Genomic DNA, 24,701 nt, shown 5'->3' with positions numbered 1-24,701 from the left:
CTTGTAGAAGACTGGCATCTTTACAGCTGCCTCGACTGGCCATAATTTTTTGTCATATGACAGAACTGGAGCTGTAAAAGAGGACGCTGTGGTAAACTATGCAATTACATTTACTGTTGAAGTTATCAAGGCCATGGCTAACAAGGCCTGTTGACTCCTGTTAATGTGCGGTTTTAGGGACTATGCTGAACTGCTTTTCAATTGAAATGAAAGTAGCTTTTTTGTTCATGGTTACAGCTCAGACTCGTTTTTTTTTCTTGTTGGAATAGGTTAAGAGTCATTTGACAATAATGATTGTTAGGCTAAGGTAAGTTCTAATGTAATTTGAAGTTATCAAACTGCAGTGTTTATCTAACAAATGTGTATTTCCCAAAGCAATTCCAAAAGTATTTTTAAACCTATACAGTGAGGCTTAAAGTCATAAAAAGACGGTGATTAATGCTGCAGCTCCCTGTCTGTCTGTGTCATCTGACCCTCCTGCTCTCCAGACAGTTGTCAATGAAAGACAGTCACTGAAGCACAAGTTGTTTAATTCAGAGCAAAGATCATTAAGCTAAAGAACAACTTCTTTGTGATTAACTGGAACTGCAATGAAATACGGTAAAGGTCAAATTATCAATGAGTCATACCGATTGAGTGCCTTTGGCTTCAATCAATCTGTATGAAGCATGGCCAGCAGGCACAGCAGGCACAGCACTTTTTAAAGGGGGAGTGTTATGTATTTTCTATTTTGCCATTTTATAGCACAATCAACTAACTATGTTATCCTCAGTTTTTATAAAAATGATATATATATATTAAACATAACCTAAAATAAATTTCAGTTTTCAGTTTAACACCTTGAAATTGGGCCTCTGTCTCTTTAAGAAGCTCCAACTCTTTCCAACACTCTTCTTCATGTCATCACAACAATGTTTCACCATTATGTCGTTGTTAGGAGTATTGGACTGAGAGGTAGTTCATATGATGAGCTCAGCAGACTGATATTTCCACCAGGTGTTTCCTAATCGTTGCTGTTGCTAAACTCTTCCTTAAATTGATGTGGTGATAAATAGCAGCAACTAATGATGCATGGGAAAGTCAAAATGTCATAATAAACTGAATAATTGTTCCAATCAAGTCATGGCCACTGATGCATTCCTAAGCCATCATGAATGGGAATATTTCCTTCTTTTTTTAAAAGTGAAAGCCCTACATGTTCTTTCTCTTCACTGCAAAGGATGCAACTTCTATTTTCTTACAAACTCAGAAATGAATTCATTTGACAATAGAGACTCTGACTGTAATTCTGAGTTGCTGTAATGTCATGCCTATCACATTGCAGATTGAGATTACTTCACACTGGAGACTAAGTTGCGCTAAAGTATTTTTAAAGACACCCTCATATACATATACAGTACAGACCAAAAGTTTGGACACACAGTTGTGTCCAAACTTTTGGTCTGTACTGTATATATATATATATATATATATATATATATATATATATATATATATATATATTGTAATATAGTTGAATAGGCATCTAGGCATCACTCAGGTATATTCAAATTTTTGGTTTTCTCTCAAATCTGATCTACCATTTCCCACTTTATGTTATTATAATTATTCTCTTTATTCTAAGAAAAGGTATATTCTTTGATAGACGTAGTAGTTTTACATGCAACAATACCAAAGGATACCAAAAGTTAACCATGCTTATTTTTTAAAAACCTAACTTTTATCTGATATTTGAAATTAAACTCAGTCTTTGTATACCCTACTGCTTAATGCTTTAAAAACTCAAAAGGATAGAAGGTCTTGGTTTAGATTGTTTCAATAAAGAGAAAACGTCTTTTTAATAGTTGACCTGCTAATCAATGGTCAAGGGAAAATCGGCTATCTGATTGCTGTAACACTAAATATATATCATAGCCCATCATTCATCATACCCTGAACAACTGGTAGAAAAACGTTTGGTGCTTTCATCTCTTAGCTGGCATGAAACACAAAGATGATGCAACCTCCCATCATTTTATTCGCAATTCAAGCCAGACGGTAAAAACCCTGCCTTTTTGGTTTATGGTTGTCAGAATGAATAATTTTTTTTGTGAAATGCGGGATTTATTTTCACACTGTAATAAATCACAATTTCACCTGAAAAGAATGCTTTGAGAAGAAAACAAATTACGATACTTTTAAAAAGACTTAAAATATTTTTTAACATTCAGTTTAGTGTCTCTGTGCTTATTCTTCTTCAAATAACAGATTCTGTCGTTTCACCGATCAGATCTGAAAAGCTTGCAAAGTGGAAGGTTGAGCACTCTTCCACAGAATGGTAAGCGCTGTCAAAGTCCAGTTAGCACAGCAGAGCGCAGTGGGCTGTGTAATGCTAAAGAACAAGCAGCAGGTATCTGTTAGTTAATCAGGCGTCTGAATTAGACCGGAGGCCGAGACTGCGTTCAGGAGCAGCGCCGCTGTTTTGACTAAATCTGTCTCAGCAAGAGCCCCGTCACGGAGACTCCAACATTTGTAAAAGATTAGCGGCCCAGTCCTGATGTAGAGCGCTCAGGTCAGCTAGAGTGCAGCGATCGGACGCAGCTCAGTCTTTGGGCCTACCTCCTCCATCTGCAGCTCTGAAGCAGCACTTTCGCTTGTCCCGATACATGAGAGATGCAATCAGGAATGTGATTAAAGATTTCAGAAGTGTGGTTTGGAGTTCAATAAGGGGAGAATTTACAGAAGCTGTTAAGCACATTGAGATCATGCCACTGTGGCACATATAAAGCAGCTTGAATGTTGTGTTTTAGCTGACTTCTATTGCATGACAGCATGCCATCACGTGTGAACACTTCCAGTCTGACTGGGTTTAATAGGGGAACAACAACAGAACACATGCTCTCAGCCTATCATTAGCCAAAGGCTGAATCAAAACCAACTGTGTAGGAACAATAAAATAATTTGTCAAGGGAAAAGGGTGCAGATAAATCCTACAGAGCCTTTTCCAACTGGCTGAGGCTCTAACGCACCAGGCCAAGTGTTCAGCACCTGGCTGTCAGGGCTCCGACGCCGCCTAATTCATTTCAACTTTCAGATTCATATTAGATCACCGTCACCGCAAGCTGAGGGAGCCTGATTAGTGTTTTTATTGGTATTAGCCAACTTGTGCTGCAATAGGACTTTTTAAGGGCAAAAGTTAGATCAACACAACAGACTGAAGACAGCATGCTCTCGTTTTCTCTGTCTGCACTTTGTAAATCTGTGACTGAGCTTCAGTGAGGACACTTTGGGAAAAAAGCCAGGACACTCATATTTAAAAAAAAAAAGACATTATCAAAAAACTCCAAGTGATATATACAGGAGACATTTCCTGCTATGAAAAAGGATATTTTGGAGGGAATTGAAGCTGCGTGCTGAATCCTGGAAATCTCAGTATATCAGTTTCAAGGTGAATGAAGCACTGTGTGACGGGGTTATGGTTTTCACATAAATGTTTAACCCCATAGTGAGGTGAGACGGTATATTTATCAGGCCAGCTACAACAGGTATGAGATGACTTTCATTAGATGCAAATCATATACGTTTTTTTTTTCAAAGCATTTTATGTAGATGTTGATGCAAGAATCAAGGTTTCAGTTAAAACTGAAACTAAAGAACAAAATAGGCCGATTCTCCATTGATCAGCTCTGGTCAACAACTTAAATATTAAGAAATCAGTCTTCCCCTCTTTAAATGCATCCAAACTAAGAGCTCCAACCATTTTCAATCAATAAATACAATACATAATAATTTCATTAAGATTAATGAAAAAAATCAGACAATGATTATGGTCACTTTCATGGGAGAATCTTGTAGTTTCTTAAATCTCTATTGAGTTCAAAACTACAGCCTCTGTCAAAAAACCTGCAGCACATTTATTACTCTGGTATTTGTTGCGAATCGGAAATAGCCAGATAAGATGTCCAAACCAACCAATAATCAATATCGGTCCAGTAAATGCTGATCAATGCATCTTTTTTTTTTTTATCTTAAAATATTTGCCAACATACCAAACCTGTTCACTGATTTTATTTTTAAACTTTACAAATATAATTATACTCAAACATATTTTACAAATGACTAAATCTTTCATTTAAAAACATCAGCTGCTCTGTATTGTACATCAATGCTGAGATTTTTTTTTTCTTTTAAAGCGTGCGACAAACGGACGATGAGAGTAGCAACAGGCTTTGACCTCAGCACCCTTCAAAACGCAAGCCAAACTCAAAGCTATTATTTAGCGTCAACACTGTAATTAGCCAACAACAGAATGGCTTTATTAATTTTCATTCTCAGAGTTCAAAAAGCCCATGTTGGCCCCAAACACCCGGGCAGAAAAACACTCTAATCTAAACACACTAATCAGCTCCCCTTTCAAACAGCCCACAACGAGACTGGTAAGTGTGGTAAGTGCGCAACATGATGTTTGTATTAAAGAGGTGTATTGTAGAAGCTGACTTCTTGGTCTTCTGGGGAATGTTAAGCATGTTAATAAAACGTACATACTGAGGTTATTACTCAGTGCAACATGGTCCCATTTAACACAGTTTCTGAGCAACCCACATGAGGCCAGTTACTAACGGAGGGAAGGAGTCCTGCATTTACCCTCAGTAATTACACTTCAAACAGCAGAACATCCTTTAAAGACTTTTCAGAGTGACTTTGACGAGAAAACAATGCAGACTAAATAAAAAAACAAAAACAACCCCACATATTCAACTTATCCTAAAAAACAACAACAAAAACAAGAAAACAAGATGTTTCAGCATAATGTAAGTCATTGCTGTTTTCAGACAGAAAACAGCAATGCAATGCTTGATCTTTTGTCAATTCTGGATATGCGTTTTTAACAAATTCACCAATGGCAAAGTTTTTGGTGTCCCTGTTGTCGATATTTTGTACAGACCCCCTTTGCTAATAGAACAACTCTTGGTCTTCTGTATATTAATGAATCATACAGAGAGAGTGATCTTTCACCATTCTCGATAGATCGTAGTTTGTCCTTTAGTGAGCTCTCCTCTCTTCAGATTAACTTTTTCTGTCATGGTTTTCCCTAATGTTTAGAAATATTTTCCAGCTGAACACAGACCAGCAGTCAGTTTTTTTTGGCATGGCTCGACACATTTTAAAAATGTGATACTTCAAAGAGTTCATGATATTTTACACTCAAATAACAGTGTCGTTTTGGAAGAGAAACAGGCCCACAGCATCACAGATCCACTTATTCACCATAGAAAACACACCTATGTTGTCAAAAGTATAATCTTAATCTCATCTGACAAAAGTCCGATTCCAGTTAATGTCCAGTTGACACATGGATAGCTTCAAATCATTGCATCTGGAGGCTTGTTGATGTCCAGCTGCAACTTTTTGCTCTATAAGCAATGTGAATCACAAAGCTGAGCCTAAGTTGTAATAAAAGCTATAACCTTCCTGTCAATCTCAATCAACTCTTTACCAAATGTTTTCCTTTAATGGTGTAAAACCTGTCCAAGTTTAAAGATATATATTCTTTAACTAAAGACCTATCCACGTGATCAACACCACATAGGTTTTCTGTAACAATCTCTCCTTAAAACGGGAATTCAACAAATCTAGACTGATTCAACTTGGCTCACCACTGAGTCCGTAATCAACAAAAACTAATCTCTGCCAAGTCTTAATGCACATATGATCCTTTTAGTCAAAATCAAAACAGTAAAGAAGTGAAACACGCCAAACTGGAGATTCGCGTTTCACAGGTAAGCTGAGAGCAAAGAGCGTTTTTCATCACAGCAGGAAGTTACATCGGTGCATGTGACGACAAAATAACTCGTTCTACCAGAACTCTGTAGTAACGAGCTCTAATAAAGTATATAAACTGCACTGTTAGACTTTATAATGTCTTTCATAGTCCTCCTGGGCTGCACCAGCCAATGAAGCAGTGAGCTGGCTGGGCACTGCCCCGTGGCAGCTTCCTGGCAGAGACCGAGACAGAGCAAGAGAGGATAAAACTCCAGCTTTTCTGGCTGCTCTCTCCTCTGCATTAATGAAGGCATTAAAAGAGCCTCAGCTTCATCATGTTTGCCTGTTTGTTTTTGGCCACTCAGTTGAAGCCAATATTTGATTGGCTTCCTGATTGCTTTCCAACATGACTGGCCTCGTAAAGCAAAGGGGAATTTAAACAAGTCCAGCCTCAGCATTTGGAGGGTTTCAAAATGAAGCAGACTTGAATGATGGTGTGTTTACAGCATTTTTATCTGTTGTGATTGTTGATTGTATAAGCTCGTAAATATGATGCCGATAGGGGAGCTTTCTCAGCAGCGCTCAGACTTCAGCATCAAACAATCTCTGTATTTTCCACCTTTCTTAGAGGAGGTGAGTAAAGTCTCCCACCATGTTTCAGTTCCAGTTTCCATAATGCCTTTTGCAAAACTCTTCATACATCTTGAACCTTTTAACATTTGATCACATAACAACCAGAAACTTCAACACAACTTACTGTGATTCTATGTAATGAATTGTCATGACGTTTTGTGAAGTGGAAGAAGGATTATGGTTTCCAAACATTTTTTAAAAATTCAAATCTGAAAATTGAGATGTAGATTTGTGTTCATCCCCACTTATTGTGACATTCCAATATCCCATCTAAACTGGCAAAAAGAATCAGAGAAGCAGCCAAGGCAACTTTAGAGGATTTTCTGAGATCCACAGCTCAGGTGGGAGAATCTGTCAACAGGACAGCTATTGGTTGTGTACTCCAAATGTGGTCTTTATGGATAAGTGACAAGAAGATCCAAATCCATTGTGATGCACTTACCAGGCGGCATCATGATCTCCATTAGGAAAAACCGAGGCTGCATAAATCTTTAGACTAGGCCAGAGGTTCATCTAATAGGCACAACGACCAAAGCTAGAACAGAATGGTGAAGATTAAAGCACGTTAATGTTTTAGAATGGCCCGATCAATGTCCGAACCTCAAACCAATCGAGAATCAGTGGCAAAACTTGAAAACTGATGTTCACAGAAGCTCGTTCATGAGCTCAAGCTAAGTTGCAAGGAAGAATTTGTGAAAAGTTAAATCTCTAAGTCCACAAAGCTGGTAGAAACTTTTCAGTTCCAGCTGAAGTAAATGGTTGTTATATAATTTTGTGACACAAGGGGCCGGCAACTCACAGTTGTTAGATTTCGTTTTCCGTAATCTTCTACGTCCACATCTTCCTTCACATTAAACCCCCCAAAAATACACTGAAGCTTATACTTCTAGCGTGACCAAATGGGAAAGATCTTAAAGAGCATGAATACATTTGAAAGGCCTGAGTAGCTGCCAGCTCTCACGGCCTCCAGCTTTCAGCCCCCACCCAGCAACTCCTCCAGCAGAGTCAGCACCTCGACGGACGGCCGTCCTAACTGCTGCAGTCAGAGCGGAGCGGATTTTTCTTTGATGAAACACAGCAGCGTCAGGCCAAGAACAGCAAGTGGCACCGCCGAGATGTAAATCAAAAACCCACCCATGTGCTAAGTCACACAGAGAGAGGTCTGCGAGAAGAGTCGCTGCTGTCTGAAAATGCATGAGTAATGCACAGTCTATAGACATGTGGTCAGCTTTGAGGCATGTTTGTCAGAATCAGAGAAGTCTCTTTCCATTTCTCAACAAAGAGTGAACATTCCCGTGATTAAGGCGAAATGATTCAAAAAAAAAAAAAACTTGGCAACTAATTCCTCTTTTCAGCAAAACGTTTGTGAAACTTCTGCGAGCGCTTCTGAAGGCAAGCTAAAAATACTTTTTTATGAAGACATATCTGAGCCAACGCTGCAGTTACTTTTTTTTTTTTTTTTAAGATTAAGCTGTGGCCCAGAGCACATTTCTGTTGGTATTCAAGAGGTATTTCGACACTAACTCAAACCAAATCATATTTCTGCTGTGTGACTATTTGGATTTATTGGCAGGATCAGAGCCAGAATGCCTTTGGTTAGCGTAAGATGCCATACTCATACCACACTGGTCACAAAAGAATGGGGAGAACTGACCTTCCTCACACTGGAGACAGAAAACAACAGAAAGCTAAAAATGCACGGATTTGAGTCTATTTCAGGGTTTGAACAAGCAAACAAACTGCTATAACCGCCCATAAATCTCTCTCTCTTTGTCCAAGTCCAACTACTGTTAGCTGAGGCAACACTCTTCCCTTCCCTCTGACACACATTTCATGTTTCCATTCGCATCGTGTCCATCTCCGGCAGAGTCTGATTGAGATGATTCAGCCAAAACAGATGCCAGACCATCGGTGTTCTCCGTCTCTCCCTCTTTGGTGAATGTGACTCAGGAATCACTTCAATTCCATTACCAAGCATTCCCCCATAGTAACTCAAGCTGACATGAGTTTACAGGAATACCGCTGCAGAATCATCACCAGGCAATGCGCTTTGTGAATCAGTGGAACATGCTGCAAACATTACACCCTGCAAGAGCCCTTCCCAGGCAGCGGGGCTCACATTTGCCCATAATTCACTGCTGAGCTCATGCAGCACGCAAAGCCGTGGGCCGAGGCTCTTCAGCTCTTGGGAATGTAGTGACGGGTGCGAAAACTCGGGGAAAGATTGCTACCATCATGGTTCTAATTTGAGAAAAACAGACACGTCCATGTTCAAAATTTTCACACGACTTCGGCGGATAAACCATAAAGAACTGATTTGTAGCTGTCAGTTTTAGTTTGAATATTCCCTTTCATGTAGGTGCTAAATGTCTTGTAATAGCAGTAGATAGTTTACTTAAAAAAAAAAAGCAAAAAAGAAAAGCAACTCAGCAAAAGTGTTTTCTGTTTAGAGGGTTTTTTTTGTTTGTTTGTTTTTGTTGTTTTTTTGCAGAAACCAGATTGACTTTCTTCAACTGCTTTTTAGCCTCCACTGTATCTGCCAGGGTAAAAACAGATTACAATAATTAGAAATTTTCCTAGAAAAATCCTTCTAGGATAAAGCTCAGGATGGAGCTTTCTGGAGGGACAGTTCTGGACAGTTCCTTGAACTTGTAAGCTTGAACCTATATGCTATATTTCAGTCAATACAGTTTAAACAACTCCACAGTTCACATTTTCTATTAACTTAAATGCAATACCTATTAAATCACTGATTTCTGTGTGTGGAGGATAGAATAATGCCTTCCTCCCAACCCCCATCTGATGATGCACACTTGCAGTCAGCTTTGAGCTACTTTTGCTCAAAGAAAAGACAAATAAGAGCTTTTCTGATCATTATAAACGCACAGTCATATTGTGGAAAAAATAAGGAATACCATCCATCAATATTATCAAAATAACATTATTCTAAAAACTACAGTAGGTGAGCTTTGATTGCCATATAATATTGTAACAGCTAATAATAACACCTGTGTTTGAGCTTACAAAACAGGAAAAACTGAGGGTTCAGGACACTCAGGGGCCATGGGATAAAAGATAAAGGACCAAGGTAACATAACAGGCACAAACCTAAAATGACCAGAGCTACAATGAAAGTGCAAATCTTTGTCACCGATCTTCCTTAACAGTAATAATGATGCACTTTTTGGCACCAAATAACCAGCTGTCATTATTGAGAGATACATTCACTTTGTCAACCACATAAAGATATTTATAGGATAGATAGGACAACATGTAGCAATGCTCTGAAAACACAAAATGCAAATTTGAGTAAAAGTTCTACAATGAGTTGCACAAAAGCATTGCATTTATGCATTTATGGCATAAATTACATTAAAGTAACTTAAATGTGAGCTTTCTTAACACAGCAAACCTAAGTAATAATTTTTATGCTGTAGCTGCTCCACTACTATTAGGAAACCTCTGATGGTTTATTTTGGCACAGTTAACTTTCCGTACATTTTCTTCTTTTTTTTTAAATTTGAGACTTGTACATTTCTGAGAAAGACTTTACTCCAGTTTTTGCTGCCATAGTTAAATTGCTGAGCAGACATATCATATTCAGTAGTTAGCCTGTATTATGCTGACTTTTCTACTCCACACAAGCTTGTGCTCAAACAAAAGCTGGAGAGAAATACAATGATCGACCCACCAATTTTAGATGTAACAACAGCTCTTTGTGCTGCAACCTGAGCTATTCTTGCTACACATAACTATACATATTTTCAGATCCCTCAAAATTTATGCATTCTGCAAAATCTTATATAACTAAACCTTTACTGAGAATAGCTGAAAACAACTTTAAGACTCAAATCCATTGCAATACATGGAAAATAAAACCCAGTTAACAAACTAAACATTTCCTGAAATTACATGCATATAAACTTTCTATGTGACACGAAACTAAATATTTACACACAGGAATGTTTTAAAGCAGAAGAAGGCATTAGGATAAATGTTCAGTTAGACAAAGCTGTCATATATTGCTGATTTTGTTTGCTAGTTTTAAACACAATGAAGTCTGAATTCTAGAAAAAGTCAAGACTAATAAAACTACAACAATTACTGTATGTAGTGTTGTTTAATTTCCCACTACACAAAAAACTGTTTTTTTCTGCTTAGAAAAAAAAAAAACGGCACTGTTTGATTAGAATAGCTGACACAATTACAGGCGTTTAATGGTATTCTGCTTTCCAAAATGTTGCACACTCGCAGCCAAAAGCTATTCACAAGCTACTGGAAAGCTGTCATTAGGAACTTGACAGTGCAAAGGCTCAAAGCGGAGCGGTAATGGCTGGTTGTTTCTCATAACAGAGTATCGCCCTGCAGCCTGACATCGACAAATCCTGCTGGAAACTATGTCAGTTTTGAGGAATTCTTTACATTTTGGCCAAAGCCACTTCACCACAAAAACACATGCAAGTGTAGTATGAAGGTATAAGTCCGTTTTGATAGTTGGGACAACTCCAATTAGAAGTTGGATTCTCGCACTAAGTGGTGCAACATGTAGACTCCAGAAATATGTCACACAATGATGCATGTAAATAAACAACAAAAGAGCCAATAACGATTAAGTCTTAAACACTCTAATGAGAGGGAGGGAGTGTGTAACAAACATTTTCCTCAAAAACGCTCCAAGACTCTGCACCGTCGCTTGGTGCCAGGAGAAAATTTATTAGGCTGTCAAATAATAGAATCCATGTTTCATTCAAGCCTAATATTCAGGCTTCAGGTGGAATATCAAATACTCACAATTGCAGGTACAGTAGGAACTAGATATTTACATACACAGTATACAAACACTCATAACTACTTTATGTCTCTAACATGTTTCCTGTTTTACATCAGGATTACCAAAATTATTCCCATTTCCTACATGCCAGAATTAATTAAAATTATTTTTAATTTTCTTTAATGTTCTGAAGTTCATTCATTTCCTCAGAATTTGGTATCTCTGCTTTTTAACACTGTATGACTTGGATCAAATGTTTTGGGCTTCCTTCCTCAAGCTTCTCATGTCTCATAGTTTGCTGGACTTTTGACCCATTCCTCCTGACAGAACTGGTTTAGGGAAACGAACTGGTTTGACAGTTCGGTTCCCTATGATCCGACTCAGTTCGGATCGTAGGGAACTTTGCTCACACACACAGTTTTTTTGGAATTTTCTAAGCAGCCGACATAAGAACTTTGTGACGTCTAGTCCAAAACATGGACTTTGTGTTCCCCTCAATATTTGCAAATGTTGTTTCCACATGTTGCCATCTGCTTGATGAAGTGCACCAGTCGCTGCCGCAGCAAAGCCTCCACACAATATGAGGTTGTCAATGACATACCTTACAGTTGAGCTGGTTTACAAGCTTCACCTTTTTCTTCCAAATGTAACAATCATCATTATGGGCAAATACTTCCCATTTTTGCTCTCTTTAACCACAGGAGAAAAAAATATGAAGGTTGTTTCCATGTTTGCATTTGTATACTCTAGTCTGGCTTTTATGCGGCTTTTGGAGTAAAACATGATTATATCTTTGGAAAGCAAAATCTCCCTTAACAACATGACAACTGCACATTCCCGTGGTGTTTATAGATACCTAGAATCGCTTGAACAGATGAGCGCCACATCACAAGACACCTGAAAATTAAAGCCAACCACGAAGCAGTCTTTTCACAGTCATTCACACGCCATTGTAAACGTGGAGACAAAAGTTTGGCATCATTAAAAAAATATATGTCTAAACGTCTGACCTTGTAGCCTTTATCTCTGAGGATTACATGAAACACCATCACTCACATCTGAATCACTTTCATCAGTCAGTTATAGTTTACTTTTCACAATCACAGGATGCATATCAAGAGGTCAGAAATCTCCAGTCTGAGGCAAGTTCTTCCTCCACTGTCTTATCTTCATAAAAGTAAACATGAGTCTGGATTTGCTCAGAGATTCCTTTGCTTTCCCCCTTATAAATCTAAAAGTAATGATTGATAATGATGCTTAAAATCTGTGCGGTCCCCAAATGGGAGTATGTAATACAATCAGTCTGAAATGGGGCGTGATACAAAAGACTGATGAGTACTGAGATCATTTTCATAGTCAGTGCTCACCGAAAGAAACTATAAAATCAGACAAAAAAATGACTTGAGGCTACAGAGAACAAAGTTAAAAAAGTCACGTTTAAATTTATGCAACAATAAAATCATGAGAAATTTCATGATTCTCAAACAAAAAAAAGAAAAGAAAGGTGATTTTTCTTTCTCTCTTTTTTTTTTAAATATCACACTAAAACTTCCCAGACTCAGCACAAATATACTCATCTGCTTCAGTTTTAATCCACACAGCATCATCCATAAACACATCCCCACAATTTACGGGAAGCTGGTTCAAAGGCCTTTTTCAGAAGACAATGAGGCAATTCATTCTGCTTTTCAGGACGCTGAGGGCACAACTGCGCTTCGAGAGAACTCATAAATGCCGAGGCGCATTCAGAAGACATATGGTTTGTGTTTGGAGGAGAACAAACAATAATCAAATCTGTTGATCCTCTTCTTGCTGAGAGGAGGAGGGTTGCTAATATAAAACTCTGTTCAGGGTAATCATAATTTAGGGAGTGTAATTACCACCACCACCCCCAATCCTCTCACATCAACCCGCTCTTTGTCAGGATGCATGGAGAAGGCTTCCACAGAGACTTAAAGGTTTCAGTCATAGAAAGAGCTCATTTCATCTGCATAATCCTTGTTTAAAAGATTTTAATCTCCGTGTTAGGAGAATTTTAAAATATTTTCATGAGTTTATTTTAGGAGTAATACCTATCACAACTCCAACGTGCAAAGCTTTCTGTATAACGGAGGTAAAAAAGTAAAATAAAATAAATCTACTACTTCCGAGAACGTTGTTATGCCTTGTTAACACACTCAGGCTATAGCTCCACATGGCTTTAGATGTGACAGGGAGGATACTTTGATTCTGGTGATATTTACGAACAGCCAAATGAATCCCAGGGAGCTCTGTGTTTAATTATCAAGCCTAATCTAAAACTGCAAAAACACATCTGCATCACAGGATGCTTTATGGGGCAATTCAGCTGCAACAATAATAAGAACGTTTCGGTAAGTTCAAATCCAATAATCAAATTTGGTCCATTTGAAATGATACAACTGCAACCTAAACGCGTCTGAATTTATTTCAGTCGCCACTGCCATAAATAATCCCTTCAGCATCCCTGTAACATTTGCTCGCGCTGAATGAGCCTACCTTGGAGCGGCGGCAGAGGGAGGCACAAGCGCGCACTTTTGGCCGTCAGATGCGCCCTTTCCTCGGACTGAGCGATGAGTCGCTTCGGGCAAGCGGAGCTCATGCTGTGAGCGTCGCTGGAGTTCCTGTAGATCTGCGATCCAAAGCCTTTCCGCGCGCACATCTCCTCCGCCTTGCCGCCGAACACTGAGAACGTCAAGCCGGTGATGTCCGGGAAGGTTTGGGTCTGACAGCGGCTCACCATCCCTACCTGCGCTGAGGAGCGGTGCATCGATCAGTCGGCTTTCCCCGTGCAACCCTTGGATGCTTCTTCACATTCCCTACGGACGTAGCAAGAAAATAAATCACAATAATAGTTCCAGAACTCAAACACAGCCAGTCAAAAATGGTTTAGCCGAGTCAAATAAAAAACAATAACAGGAAAATGTGGCAATATACCTTATTCAGTCGTTTAATAAGGGTCATGATAAGTTTAAATATCATGTTAAACTGAACAGGAGAGCGTCTGAAAGCCTGATCCATAGCATCGTCTTTAGTCACTCAGCATCCCATTCTGCCGCTCTCGTTCTGCGAGATTGACAGATCGCTGAGCTGATCTGCAGGATTCAGGAGCGCCAATAAGGGCTGGGTGCGCGTTTCTGTGGGAGGATAAGATCTGGGTCGGAAGCTGTAGCAGCTGTACTAATTATGATAAGATGCATATCTTATCATATAACTTCATGCTACATTGTTGGTGGGCAGTCAAACTACTGATATTGTCTCTTTTTATTCTTCCACTTCAAGTTTATTTTTTACCATTTTTTTTGCCAGCGGAAAGTTCAGCCCAAACTTTACGCTAGCAAATGTTTTTACCGCCCAAATCTTCTGCTTGGAGAATAAAAAGCAGAATAACTTCGGACTTTCTTTGAAAACCTACATTTCCCAAGCAATTCTTTAAAATTAATATATCTAATTTTTCTAAACTTAGTTTGGTTCAATTCAAAAAGATCCTAAGGAAGATTGTATTAACTTATATATATATATATATATATATATATATATATATATATATATATATATATATATATATATATATATATATATATATATATATACATATATAAACTACTTAGGTTACTTTCTGTAAAATATATTCGTTAAACATACTCACTGCAGAAAAACGACAATCGAAATAATTTTATTATGTCTCATCTTGCATCGATGAATCTCGAGTCTGCATTTTTCAACGAGATGTGGCTCAGCGCCGCCATCTAGTGGCGTTTCAGAGGAATAATAAACACTAAAAAGCTGAGGTTAACAAATCACCTGCAACACAGATAACCTGCGTTTTCTGAGAGCAGCTTAACCTGCGTTATCAGATGCAAAATAAAGTACATGCACTACATGGGGGGTATTTGTGCTGCCTTCAGGTACAGTTTGAATTAGTGTTATTAATTTAGATTATTTGACATGTTATTTTAAACATTCTAAATAAATAAATCTTTTTTTTATTAAGATTAGTGATGGGGCACTAAATGTTAATCTCTCTTGTGTTAACACACCTAACTTGCCAGAGCTTCATGTTAGATCTAGATATTAAAAGAATAGTACCTGCATTACAGCCTTAGAAAGCAGCCATAAGATTAAAGAGCTGAAGTTCTAAATCTGAATGGTTCTGATGATTTTATCTACTTTCTTTAAGTAATCAGGCATTGATAAATCTGACCCTGTAGCTAAAAGTTGGTACAAGACTTTGTGTGGCTATGAGAGCCCTCAAATATCCTCTGTGCAGCCTGCTATTGTAATACATTAAACTACTGTATATTTCTGTTGTTGTTTCCAAATATTGTTTGTTACTGTCTTTGTAATGTTGAGTTCATGTAAGTAGTTGAAGTTTAGTTTAGTTTAGTTCAGGTTGAACATGTCCATTATAATAGCAGCACATTATGTATTCAGTCTAGAAAGTAAAATCGTACTAAAAGGCAAGTGGGACAGATTTGGTTCTGCACTGAAGATTTCGGTAGCAAAGAGTAAAAAATATCAAAGCTTATTCAGTCAAGATTGGCAATGAAAAAAGATTCTGATTCCAGGTAAAGCAATACAGCACATCTTGCACATTAGCAACATCTAACTTTAATCTATTCTGTCTAATGGATGAGGAATATTTCTTTATGCAACCTATACTCTGAAGTCAGAATGCCTGAATTCAAAGTGCAATTTGACTATGTTAATAAATTATAATGATAACTGCAGAAGTACAATTTATTATGTCTTCCTATGATTTTGTTGTATCTGATTAGATTTGTCACATGCTGGTCAATTGTATATGGATGATTTTATTGTTGGAATGAATAAAATACCCCATTTCAAGGCTTGTATTGCTTTAGCATGGTCAGGTACTACAACGGAAAACAGCAGCTGGAAGACAGGTACGTTGTAATTGCCAAGGTTTTACCACCTCAGTGCATTTAGAGACAAACTGCTCTACAGATACCGAGCACATAATTAATACATAGTACATCATCTTGAGAAACAATCACAAATAGATTATATAATGTATTTGTGCACACTCCAAAAGGTTTTAGAGTAAATTTAGTGATGTTTTACTAGAAAATTGCATTATTCACCAGAGGTCAGCCCATTTCGAATCTTGTTTCTATGGTATCTAGAGAGGTTTACTGTATTAAAGTATGTTAAATGAAGATTTATATAAAGTTATACTCACATACCTAGACAGCAACACCTAAAAGTGACTTGTTTAACACACATTCAGATAACATTATCTTATTGACGATACTATGGATACTTATTGTTGTATGTTTCAAAAGTAAATTAATGGTAGGTTTTAATCTTCCTTAATTTAGGATTGTTACTTTCAAATGGATCCTTGAGAGTACTTATATGCTCTCAAGGATGTGAATACTCAAAAAATAAAGCTATTTTTTGTTGTTGTTGTTTTTATGTAGTTTTATAGAATTTTTTTTTGTTTTGTTTTTATGGGTTTATATACCAGTCATGTTTAATATCCTTATATTTTAGTTTTTAAAAAAAAGAAAAAGAAAAAAAAACTTCAAGTGAAAACATTAGGCTTTCCGGAGATCTTTCAATGTTTTTTAGGCTCACTCGTTGCCTTTTAATAGCAAGTTTCTATTTAAACCAATTTGGTGTCCAGTTTTTAGAGATTTACCATTTCAACGTCTCGTTCAGTTTTTCTCAAAATGCAAAAAAGGAAGCAGCGGTCTGCTTCACGAGATGCCACCTAAATACAGCTCGGCATTTTTTTTCTTAACGCAATAAATTATAATTCAGAACATGAACATGAACATGAGTTTTATTACAGCGAAGAAAGCTGCTCTCTGTATGGCATAGATTTGGCGCGACAGTTTCGGCGTTTTCTCTGTGTTACTAGAAAATACGAGCATGCAGAGAGTCCGTGAAGGCATCGGTTATAAAAGTGTGAGGTAACAGGCAGAGTTTATTCTTGCAGGACGGGAGCCGAGTGTTGCACTGACAGCGGGGTTTTTATCTCCCTCCCTAAGGAAGGGACGATGTTTCTGCAAAAGTTCTTCGTCTATTTAACAGCACCATGCATGTTCTGCTATATTATAGCTCTGAGCGTCATCCTCAATATTTTAAAAGTTCTCTCGCCAAACCTCGCCAGGAAGCTCATCCTGAAAATGGGAGAAAAGGTTACCATGACCCAGAATCCCAGGTTTACCTACGAGGATTGGGGCCTGACTTATGGATCGCTTGCATTTATTAAAGTTGCCTCTAAGACTCTGTGGCTTTCACTGGGACAAGAGGCTTTTGTTGGAGGAGAAGCTCCAGACTCACCTGTGATCAGCATGGATGGGGAGAGAACCAGCATCGTCAAGTACCTCAAAGGTGCGTATTTTTGGCCCTGACATGCATGCGCCCGTGTCCGCCTTTATCCTCAGTCGCTATAATTTGTGCTGCCTCCTGTCTGCAGGCAACAGGCCGCTGGTGTTGAGTTTTGGAAGCTGCACCTGACCCCCGTTTATGTTCAAGCTTGACGAGTTCAAGCAGCTCGTCAGGGACTTCGGGGACGTGGCGGACTTTCTTGTGGTCTACGTCGCTGAGGCCCATTCAACAGGTGTGTGAAATCTAAGAAAGCACGGCCTCACGCGACATCATCCACGAGGAAGGTATTGGGGTACAGTGCTTAATTTGGCTTTAACTTTATACACATGCGCAGTTCATTCATTCTCACGCCCCAGCCACAAGCTTCAATGTGCTGTTATGTAATCGACCAAGACAAAGTAGTGCATAAATTCCCAGAATGTGATGATTTACAATTAAAATATCAAAAATGGGCTTTGTATGCACTCCACTTAATTCTGATACACCACGTGAAAAAATAAAAATAATAAAATAAATCTCAAGTGTTTGTTCTTGTAGGGTTCTCATATTTACTAGAGGAAAACAGCTATCCAATCTACCCTGGCCTTATGTGAAAATGTAATTGCTAATCTGTATGGAATTAAGCTATTTCACTTACAAAAATGAGCAAATGTTTCAAGTTTTATGTGTGCAAAGCTGTTGGAGACATTCTCCTAAAGACTTGGAGCTGTAATTGCTGTGAAAGGTGGTTCCACAAAGTTTTGATTGGGTAGGACTGGTTGCAAAGGCACAAGGTGATTTTTAGATTTTAATTTGTAAGGTAAAGGTAATTTTATCTATATAGCACATTTTCAGCAACAAGGCAACGCAAAGTGCTTACAAGGTAATACAAAGAAAGAAAATAAAAGAAAAAACAAATGTGTATTATTTGCCTTTGACCTCACGTATATAAAATACTAATTTTGTACTTTAAATACTTAGGAAATACTGGAGTTGCAATTGCAACTTTGATTGACAGATCCCTGCTTGTTTTACGCCTTTCACCATTTTATATCCTAGCTAACATCAGAAACATTAAAGTACCAAAATTAGGTTGTAACTCCTGGAACATATTGTAAAAGCATTTATGATCCTCATTTATGTCCTGCTGCACTCTTTATGATTTAAATGAAATCACCTGTGTGTGTCTCAGATGGGTGGTCCTTTGGCAATAACTTTGACATCAGTGAGCACCGGAGCCTCGAAGAGAGGCTGTCTGCAGCACAGATCCTGCTTCAGAACGACCCTCTGTGTCCTGTGGTGGTGGATGAGATGAGTAATGTCTCAGCCATCAAGTATGCTGCCCAACCTGAGAGGCTGTACGTGCTGCAGGCTGGAAAAGTCCTTTATAAGGTGGGAGCCCTGCACATCTTGCACCAGAAATAGCTGACGTGTGTGACACTTAAACAGCTGGGACGCTGGCACATGTAAACAAAAATAAAATGCAATGATCACACACAATATATGATTGAAAGTTGTACAAGGTAAACATGAATAAAGTAGGTGGTCATTTTTATGTAAATGATCACCAAGATGCAGTGAAATACCAAGAAAAACACAAACAAGTGTGATTTCTAATGTTTAAAATAGTTGTTGCTACAGAAGTCAGTACAGGCTCTAGAGGGTTTTCCAGGAATCTAAAATTAAATATCAACCTCCTTCTGTTGAAAAGACACGAGGGAAATATGGAGCTTAGCCAAAATATCCTGGAAGACGAGAACATTCTGTGCAGCTCCTCCTTTTGTCATACCACTACCGAAGCTGAAGTTAAGTAGATGTGTGGCTCTCCTCGCCCTGATCACACGGCGTTGCGTGATTAGGAGCAGTGAAAACAAAACAGATGTTTAAGAAGAATTCTTGGTATGCAGTAATATTGTTGATGACATCAAAAGGGAAAGATCTCTTGCCAAAGACGTTTTTCGTGACGACTTGTTGCTCTGCTTCTGCCTTCGGTGAAAGTTAAAGGTTTTAGCTATGACGCAGCTGTAACGCTTTCTCTCTTTTTCTGTAGGGCAAAATGGGGCCTTGGGGCTACAATCTTCTGGAGGTGCGTTCAGTCCTGCAGAAAATGAAATAAGTTGAAACTCCTCGCTCCACCAGACTTTTCTCGGGAAAGCTGCTGTTGTTGAAAATGCTTTGTTTGACTGCAGCTGACTGGAATCTGCTAATCTGACTGTGTTTTTAACTCTTTATTGGCCCTGAATCAAAACACTGTTATCTCTATGTGAACTTGTGCCTCTATGGCATTTACCACTGAATAACGACAGCTATTATAATTCCTTTGCTCCGTTGTCGTCCCCAGGCTCTCCTGCCACTTTCATATATACGTTCTTAGCTCAACCTCAGCTTTGTGTTTCTTAGTGACGGCCGCAGATGAAACCGCTGGGATCTGTGACCAGATGAGGTGAAACACGGAAACGGTCAGCTTGGAATTTGTTTATAAAGCTTGGTAGGAGGGAGCTGGTGTCTTAAATTTAAAATATAAATGACTAGAACTGCTAATTTGTTTTCTACTTCTCCAGTCAGTGTCAGTACACCAGTATATTCTATAAAAATCAAAGATTTAAGTAAAGATTTATCCACTCATCACGTGTCTTTCGCTTAGCTGTAATTGGGTTTCAGAGCTCCGTGGAGAAAATCCAAACATGCCTCGCTAGTGACACTGAAGATATCATGATACATTTGTAAGGACTTTGTTATAAACCAACAAAAAAGTAGTGGATAACAGAACTGGAAGGAAAGGTATACATGGTTTTCAAAACTTTTAACAACTGAAGCCTTAAAACTGTGGCATGCTTCAATTGGACTGGTTTCTGTTTCTCCTGAACAAAGCTTCTGCACAACACAATGCTGCCACTGCCATGTTTCAGCATGGAGATGATGTCTTCAGGTTAGGTTTGTGTTGACATGTCAACCAAAAACTCCAGTATTTCTTCCTATGACTTTCTTCTTATTTTTTTGACCGTTGTAACAGGAAGTCCCTTAAGATAAAACTTCTTTTTGGAGGAAAACCTGCTCAAGAGGTACACCGGTGAAAAATAAATAAAATAGAAATAATTAAAAGGTGCTGAAAAATGTTTGTTAGATTGCAGTAGCTATGACTATTATGTCAAAAGATCCTCCTACCTGAACTACAGATCTCCTCAGCTTCTCCGAAGTTACCAAGGGTTAAGCACCCCAGGCCTGAACAGTCAGTTTAGGTGGATGGCCGTGTCTTGGGAGATTTGTTTTTGTGTCGTACTCATTCTGATCTCAGATGATACAGTGAACAAAGCCTGGGATATTGTTTTATAACCTCATAACAACGACTTTATCACTGACCTGCCCGCTGTGTTCCACATTCTCCAAGTTGTTCACTAATGTTCTACTGCATTAATTCCTGACAATATGGAAAAGTTCAGTGACGATACATACTTTTGCAAATTACTGTAGATCAACTGGGAAATAAACCCTGATAGAAACTAACTAAAGGTATATACTTTAATCTTGCCTCGATTATTGTGTTAGTTTCCCACAATATTGCCCGTTCGAAGAAACTAGCTGTATGGTCCTAGTCTGAGTCACCGTGACTCACCTGATACCACCAGCCTACTGGAACAGGAAAAAGGCTGCTGCAAATTCACAGAGGACTTATTATTTCTTCACAGAAAGGCTCTCCAGGTGCTGACTGTCTGGAGGCAATAACAATACAACAGAGTGTTTGTTATCTGATTCTATGCAGATGTGCATGTTTGAGTTGTGAAGCTCCACATTCAGGTTGTTATGCTGGTTATCGCTTAACAGACTTATCTCAGCCGATTTCTGCATTCAGCACTGTTGCTGTTATGCAACAAGTGTTTGCTTTTTACAGCATATCAAAGGGCAAATCTGTTTCGCCTGGAATCAGGGGACGAAGCACAGAAAAACACCCTTTATTACCAATATCAAAATATTAGAATGCTGATGTATTTTGCTTAATTTCCATATATTTTGTTATAAAATATGATAGTTTGAGCAAAATAAAAGGTCACATTGTTGCTTTATGTGTCTCAGCTAATTCTGTGAGGGCAATAACGCTACATTATTAAGATGACATTTTGTTTATAAGTCTCCCACATGGATATGACAAAAACATATTTTTATGTTCTCGCAGCTTTAACAGCACAAAACTGTGTAGCTCTAAGTTTGGTCTGAGTGTGTTTGGCTCTGGCCCAGCCAGCTCACATCCTGTGGAGGCAGGCCCACAGCAGCTCAACCCGGCTGACTTCCTTTTGTCGGGACAGGAACCAGAATACTGTCAGAACCTCCCAGCAGTTGTCCTGTTTGGATACAAACTTGAACCTTAAAATGTGAAGACCAGAAGCCTCCCTTCCCTGCTCCGAGTCCCTGCATGACATGCAGGTTCTACTTTAGTCCACCAGGGGGCAGTTTGTACGTTACGTAAAATGTGCGTCTATTTTTACACCACCATCACATGCAGTGAATCCCAATCTGTCATTTTCCAACTGTATTTCATTTTTGTTGTACTTATCAGTAGCATCTGTCTTCATTACTCTTTATATACTACACATCAAGTTTGTATAATAAAAATCTGTTCTGTTAAACTCTACTTAACTAATTTGCAAACATTGTTTTAAATAATAATTTAAAAAAATCTAAGTTGTAGTTTTGTAACATTTATTCCAGTTTAGGTATTTAGTCACAGTATAAAATACAGCCAGTGACGCATGATGTTCGCTTAACTGGACAGTTTATTCATTGCAATTTTCCACACAATTAATTAGTTTTATTTATAATTAGTTGTTTTGCCAGTCCTGTGCAGTACAGGACTGACCAAATGTTCCTGAGTGTTCAGCAATTCTGAGTGGCTGCCAGGTATGCAAGTTTTAGGGAACGTCTGTATGATTTTACACAAGTTGCCCAGAAGGTGGCAGTGTAGGGACTGTCAACCGGGTCAGCACCCACACTCATAGAAGAGAGCTTTTGAGTGGCTGCCCACTGTGGAGGCCACTAAAAGGTTTGAATGTTATACACCAATGATTCCTCTTACTGTTGAGATACAGTGGAATTGATGAAAACCACCATAAAGAATGTAAATTCGTTTTTACCAAGCTTTCATTGTAGCATATAGAAATAATCTACATGGTTATCTTTTTCCATTCCATGATTTTAAAAACCCTGTTCAATAAATCTGTAGGTCTAAACGTAATGTTGTGCAGCCAAACTTTTTGACTAACTGTGATGGAAACAAAAACAAAGCCCACCTCTCTGCCTTTCTCACACCGAACTCTGATGAGCCCAGACCTGATGAGGAAGAACTTCCTCCGTCACAAAGGCTTCCACAGTCCAGGATTTCCTCCAGTTGCCTTTAAAGCAGACACTGAGGAAGTTCATTAAAGGTTCAGAAAAGAGCTACAGCAACTCAATAGTTGATTTATATCTACTGTTAAAGCCGTCGTTACACACTAGCAGACGCATTACAAATTAGAATAACATCAAAGTTAGCTTAAGTAAATCAATCTAAAGAGAAATTCTACTATTCCTTTACACGATACTGTATGCCAAATATTTATTTCAGCTAGTTTTGACACAGCTAATAAGCAACCCCAAATTCAGTTTCTCAGAAACTTAGAATTATCACATAAGACTAATGGTCATTTAAAAAAAATGATCTAAAATAGAAAAAAATTGTGGTCCTACTTGAAAATATGTTCTGCATGAAGTTTTTCATCAGTTGGTCGTGGCTTCATGGATGAGATCAGCCTCTGGCTCTGCTGAGGTGTTCAGGAAGCCCAGGTTGTTTTATCTCAGCCTTCAGTTCATCTGATTGGTTGGTTTTGGTGTCTCTCAGCTTCCTCTTGACAATACAGGTGAGTTTGCTGGTCAGTCCATCACAGTAACGCCACAGTCATCAAAGCAGATGTTGAAACTTTTTGCTTCGACGACAATAAAAAGAAAGTATGCACCTCTGTAATGCTTCAGAGCAGTAGGAAACATTAAGTGGTTTGAAATCCTGGTAGATAACTGCGCCGACCTTGGAATTTAAAAAAAACAACAGAGGACCAACACCAGAGAACGTCACGGCTCTACAAATCACTGGAAAGTGGAAACTTGCTTAAATCTTTGCCTCCCCACTCTTTCTGGGACCTTGATTTTCCAATAAATATAAAATGCCCTTTCATCTGGAAGAAAAGAATGTTTTCAGAATTGAGCAAAAGTCTAACCTTTCTACTTGATCACTTTTCATGTCGTCTCGGGTTCAGTAGAGGCTTAACAAGGAATGTACGAGTTGTAGCCCATGTCTCTCTGTGTTGGCTCCTAATGCAATGACTCCAACTGCCCTACACACGCCCTTTTTATTAAACCTTTTCCTTCCACTCAACTTTCCATTAATATACTTGAGCTAGAGCTGCAAAATGTGTCCCACTGACATCATTGCTGCTTGGATGCAATATACGACAGAGCATTATTTATCAATTTGACCTCAGTAAAATATGATTATTTAAATGGACACCCAACTAAAGCCTTCACTGGATGATTGGTTAATGGCTGAGATGCTGAAACTCACAGAAAGCAGTGGGAAGATTGTAGAATTGTTAAGAAAATGTGGGTTTATCATAATCGAGATTGTAACTTTTAGCAATGGTATATCATCCTGATATCATGCAGTGCTATCTTGGATACAGCCAGGTCAACACCTCTAATGCAGGACAACCATCTAGTCACCACAATATTCTGCAGGCTATTAAAATTACGTATCAATATTCATGTTATAGATCATTCAAATTTCCTGAGAAACTGCATTTTGGGTTTTTGCTAGTTTCAAAAACATAAAAATCACTAGAAATGAACATTTGATATGTTCTACACTTGTAGTTTTATATAGTTTTGAATCTATATCAGTATCACCCTTTGAAATGAATCACCAAAACAAATTAAGTTTGCGATGGTTTCCTAATGTCTTAAGATGCACCTCCATATGTCTGCAGCACATGACCTACATTCAGCCCAAATAAAAACTCACACAGTGAAATAAGTTATTGTAAAATTATATTAACAAGCAATCTTTCCTCAATTTGAAATAAAAAAATATCAGCAAATAAAGGCAACATAGGACAGATGTGTATAATGTGTAATGTTCACAGGAAAAAAAAAAAAAACTAAACCAAATAAAACAAAA

At 38.3% G+C, this 24,701-nt stretch overlaps 2 protein-coding genes across 3 annotated transcripts in view; one reads left to right on the top strand and one right to left on the bottom strand.

Moving 5' to 3' along the window:
- The window catches only part of glis1b (GLIS family zinc finger 1b), an 88,356-nt gene extending 74,068 nt beyond the window's left edge, over window positions 1–14,288 (bottom strand). For both annotated transcript variants that reach the window (XM_032571027.1, XM_032571028.1), the window contains exons 1-2: window positions 14,102–14,288; window positions 13,664–13,983 (exon numbers count right to left, since the gene is read on the bottom strand). In XM_032571027.1, the coding sequence (XP_032426918.1) occupies window positions 13,664–13,934 (271 nt within the window). In that variant the 5' untranslated portion in view covers window positions 13,935–13,983; window positions 14,102–14,288. The remainder of the gene's footprint in view (window positions 1–13,663; window positions 13,984–14,101) is intronic.
- A 2,815-nt stretch (window positions 14,289–17,103) lies between these two features.
- dio1 (iodothyronine deiodinase 1) lies at window positions 17,104–24,688 on the top strand. The gene is made up of 4 exons (XM_032571473.1): window positions 17,104–17,527; window positions 17,613–17,756; window positions 18,696–18,895; window positions 19,554–24,688. Exons 1-4 carry the CDS (start codon window positions 17,191–17,193, stop codon window positions 19,617–19,619), a joined length of 747 nt encoding a protein of 248 aa, XP_032427364.1. The 5' UTR covers window positions 17,104–17,190; the 3' UTR covers window positions 19,620–24,688.
- The last annotated feature ends 13 nt before the right edge of the window (window positions 24,689–24,701 follow it).

This window comes from Xiphophorus hellerii, chromosome 9 (assembly GCF_003331165.1).
Source record: "Xiphophorus hellerii strain 12219 chromosome 9, Xiphophorus_hellerii-4.1, whole genome shotgun sequence".
Lineage (NCBI taxonomy): Eukaryota > Metazoa > Chordata > Actinopteri > Cyprinodontiformes > Poeciliidae > Xiphophorus > Xiphophorus hellerii.
This window is presented reverse-complemented; position numbering and strand designations above follow the sequence as displayed.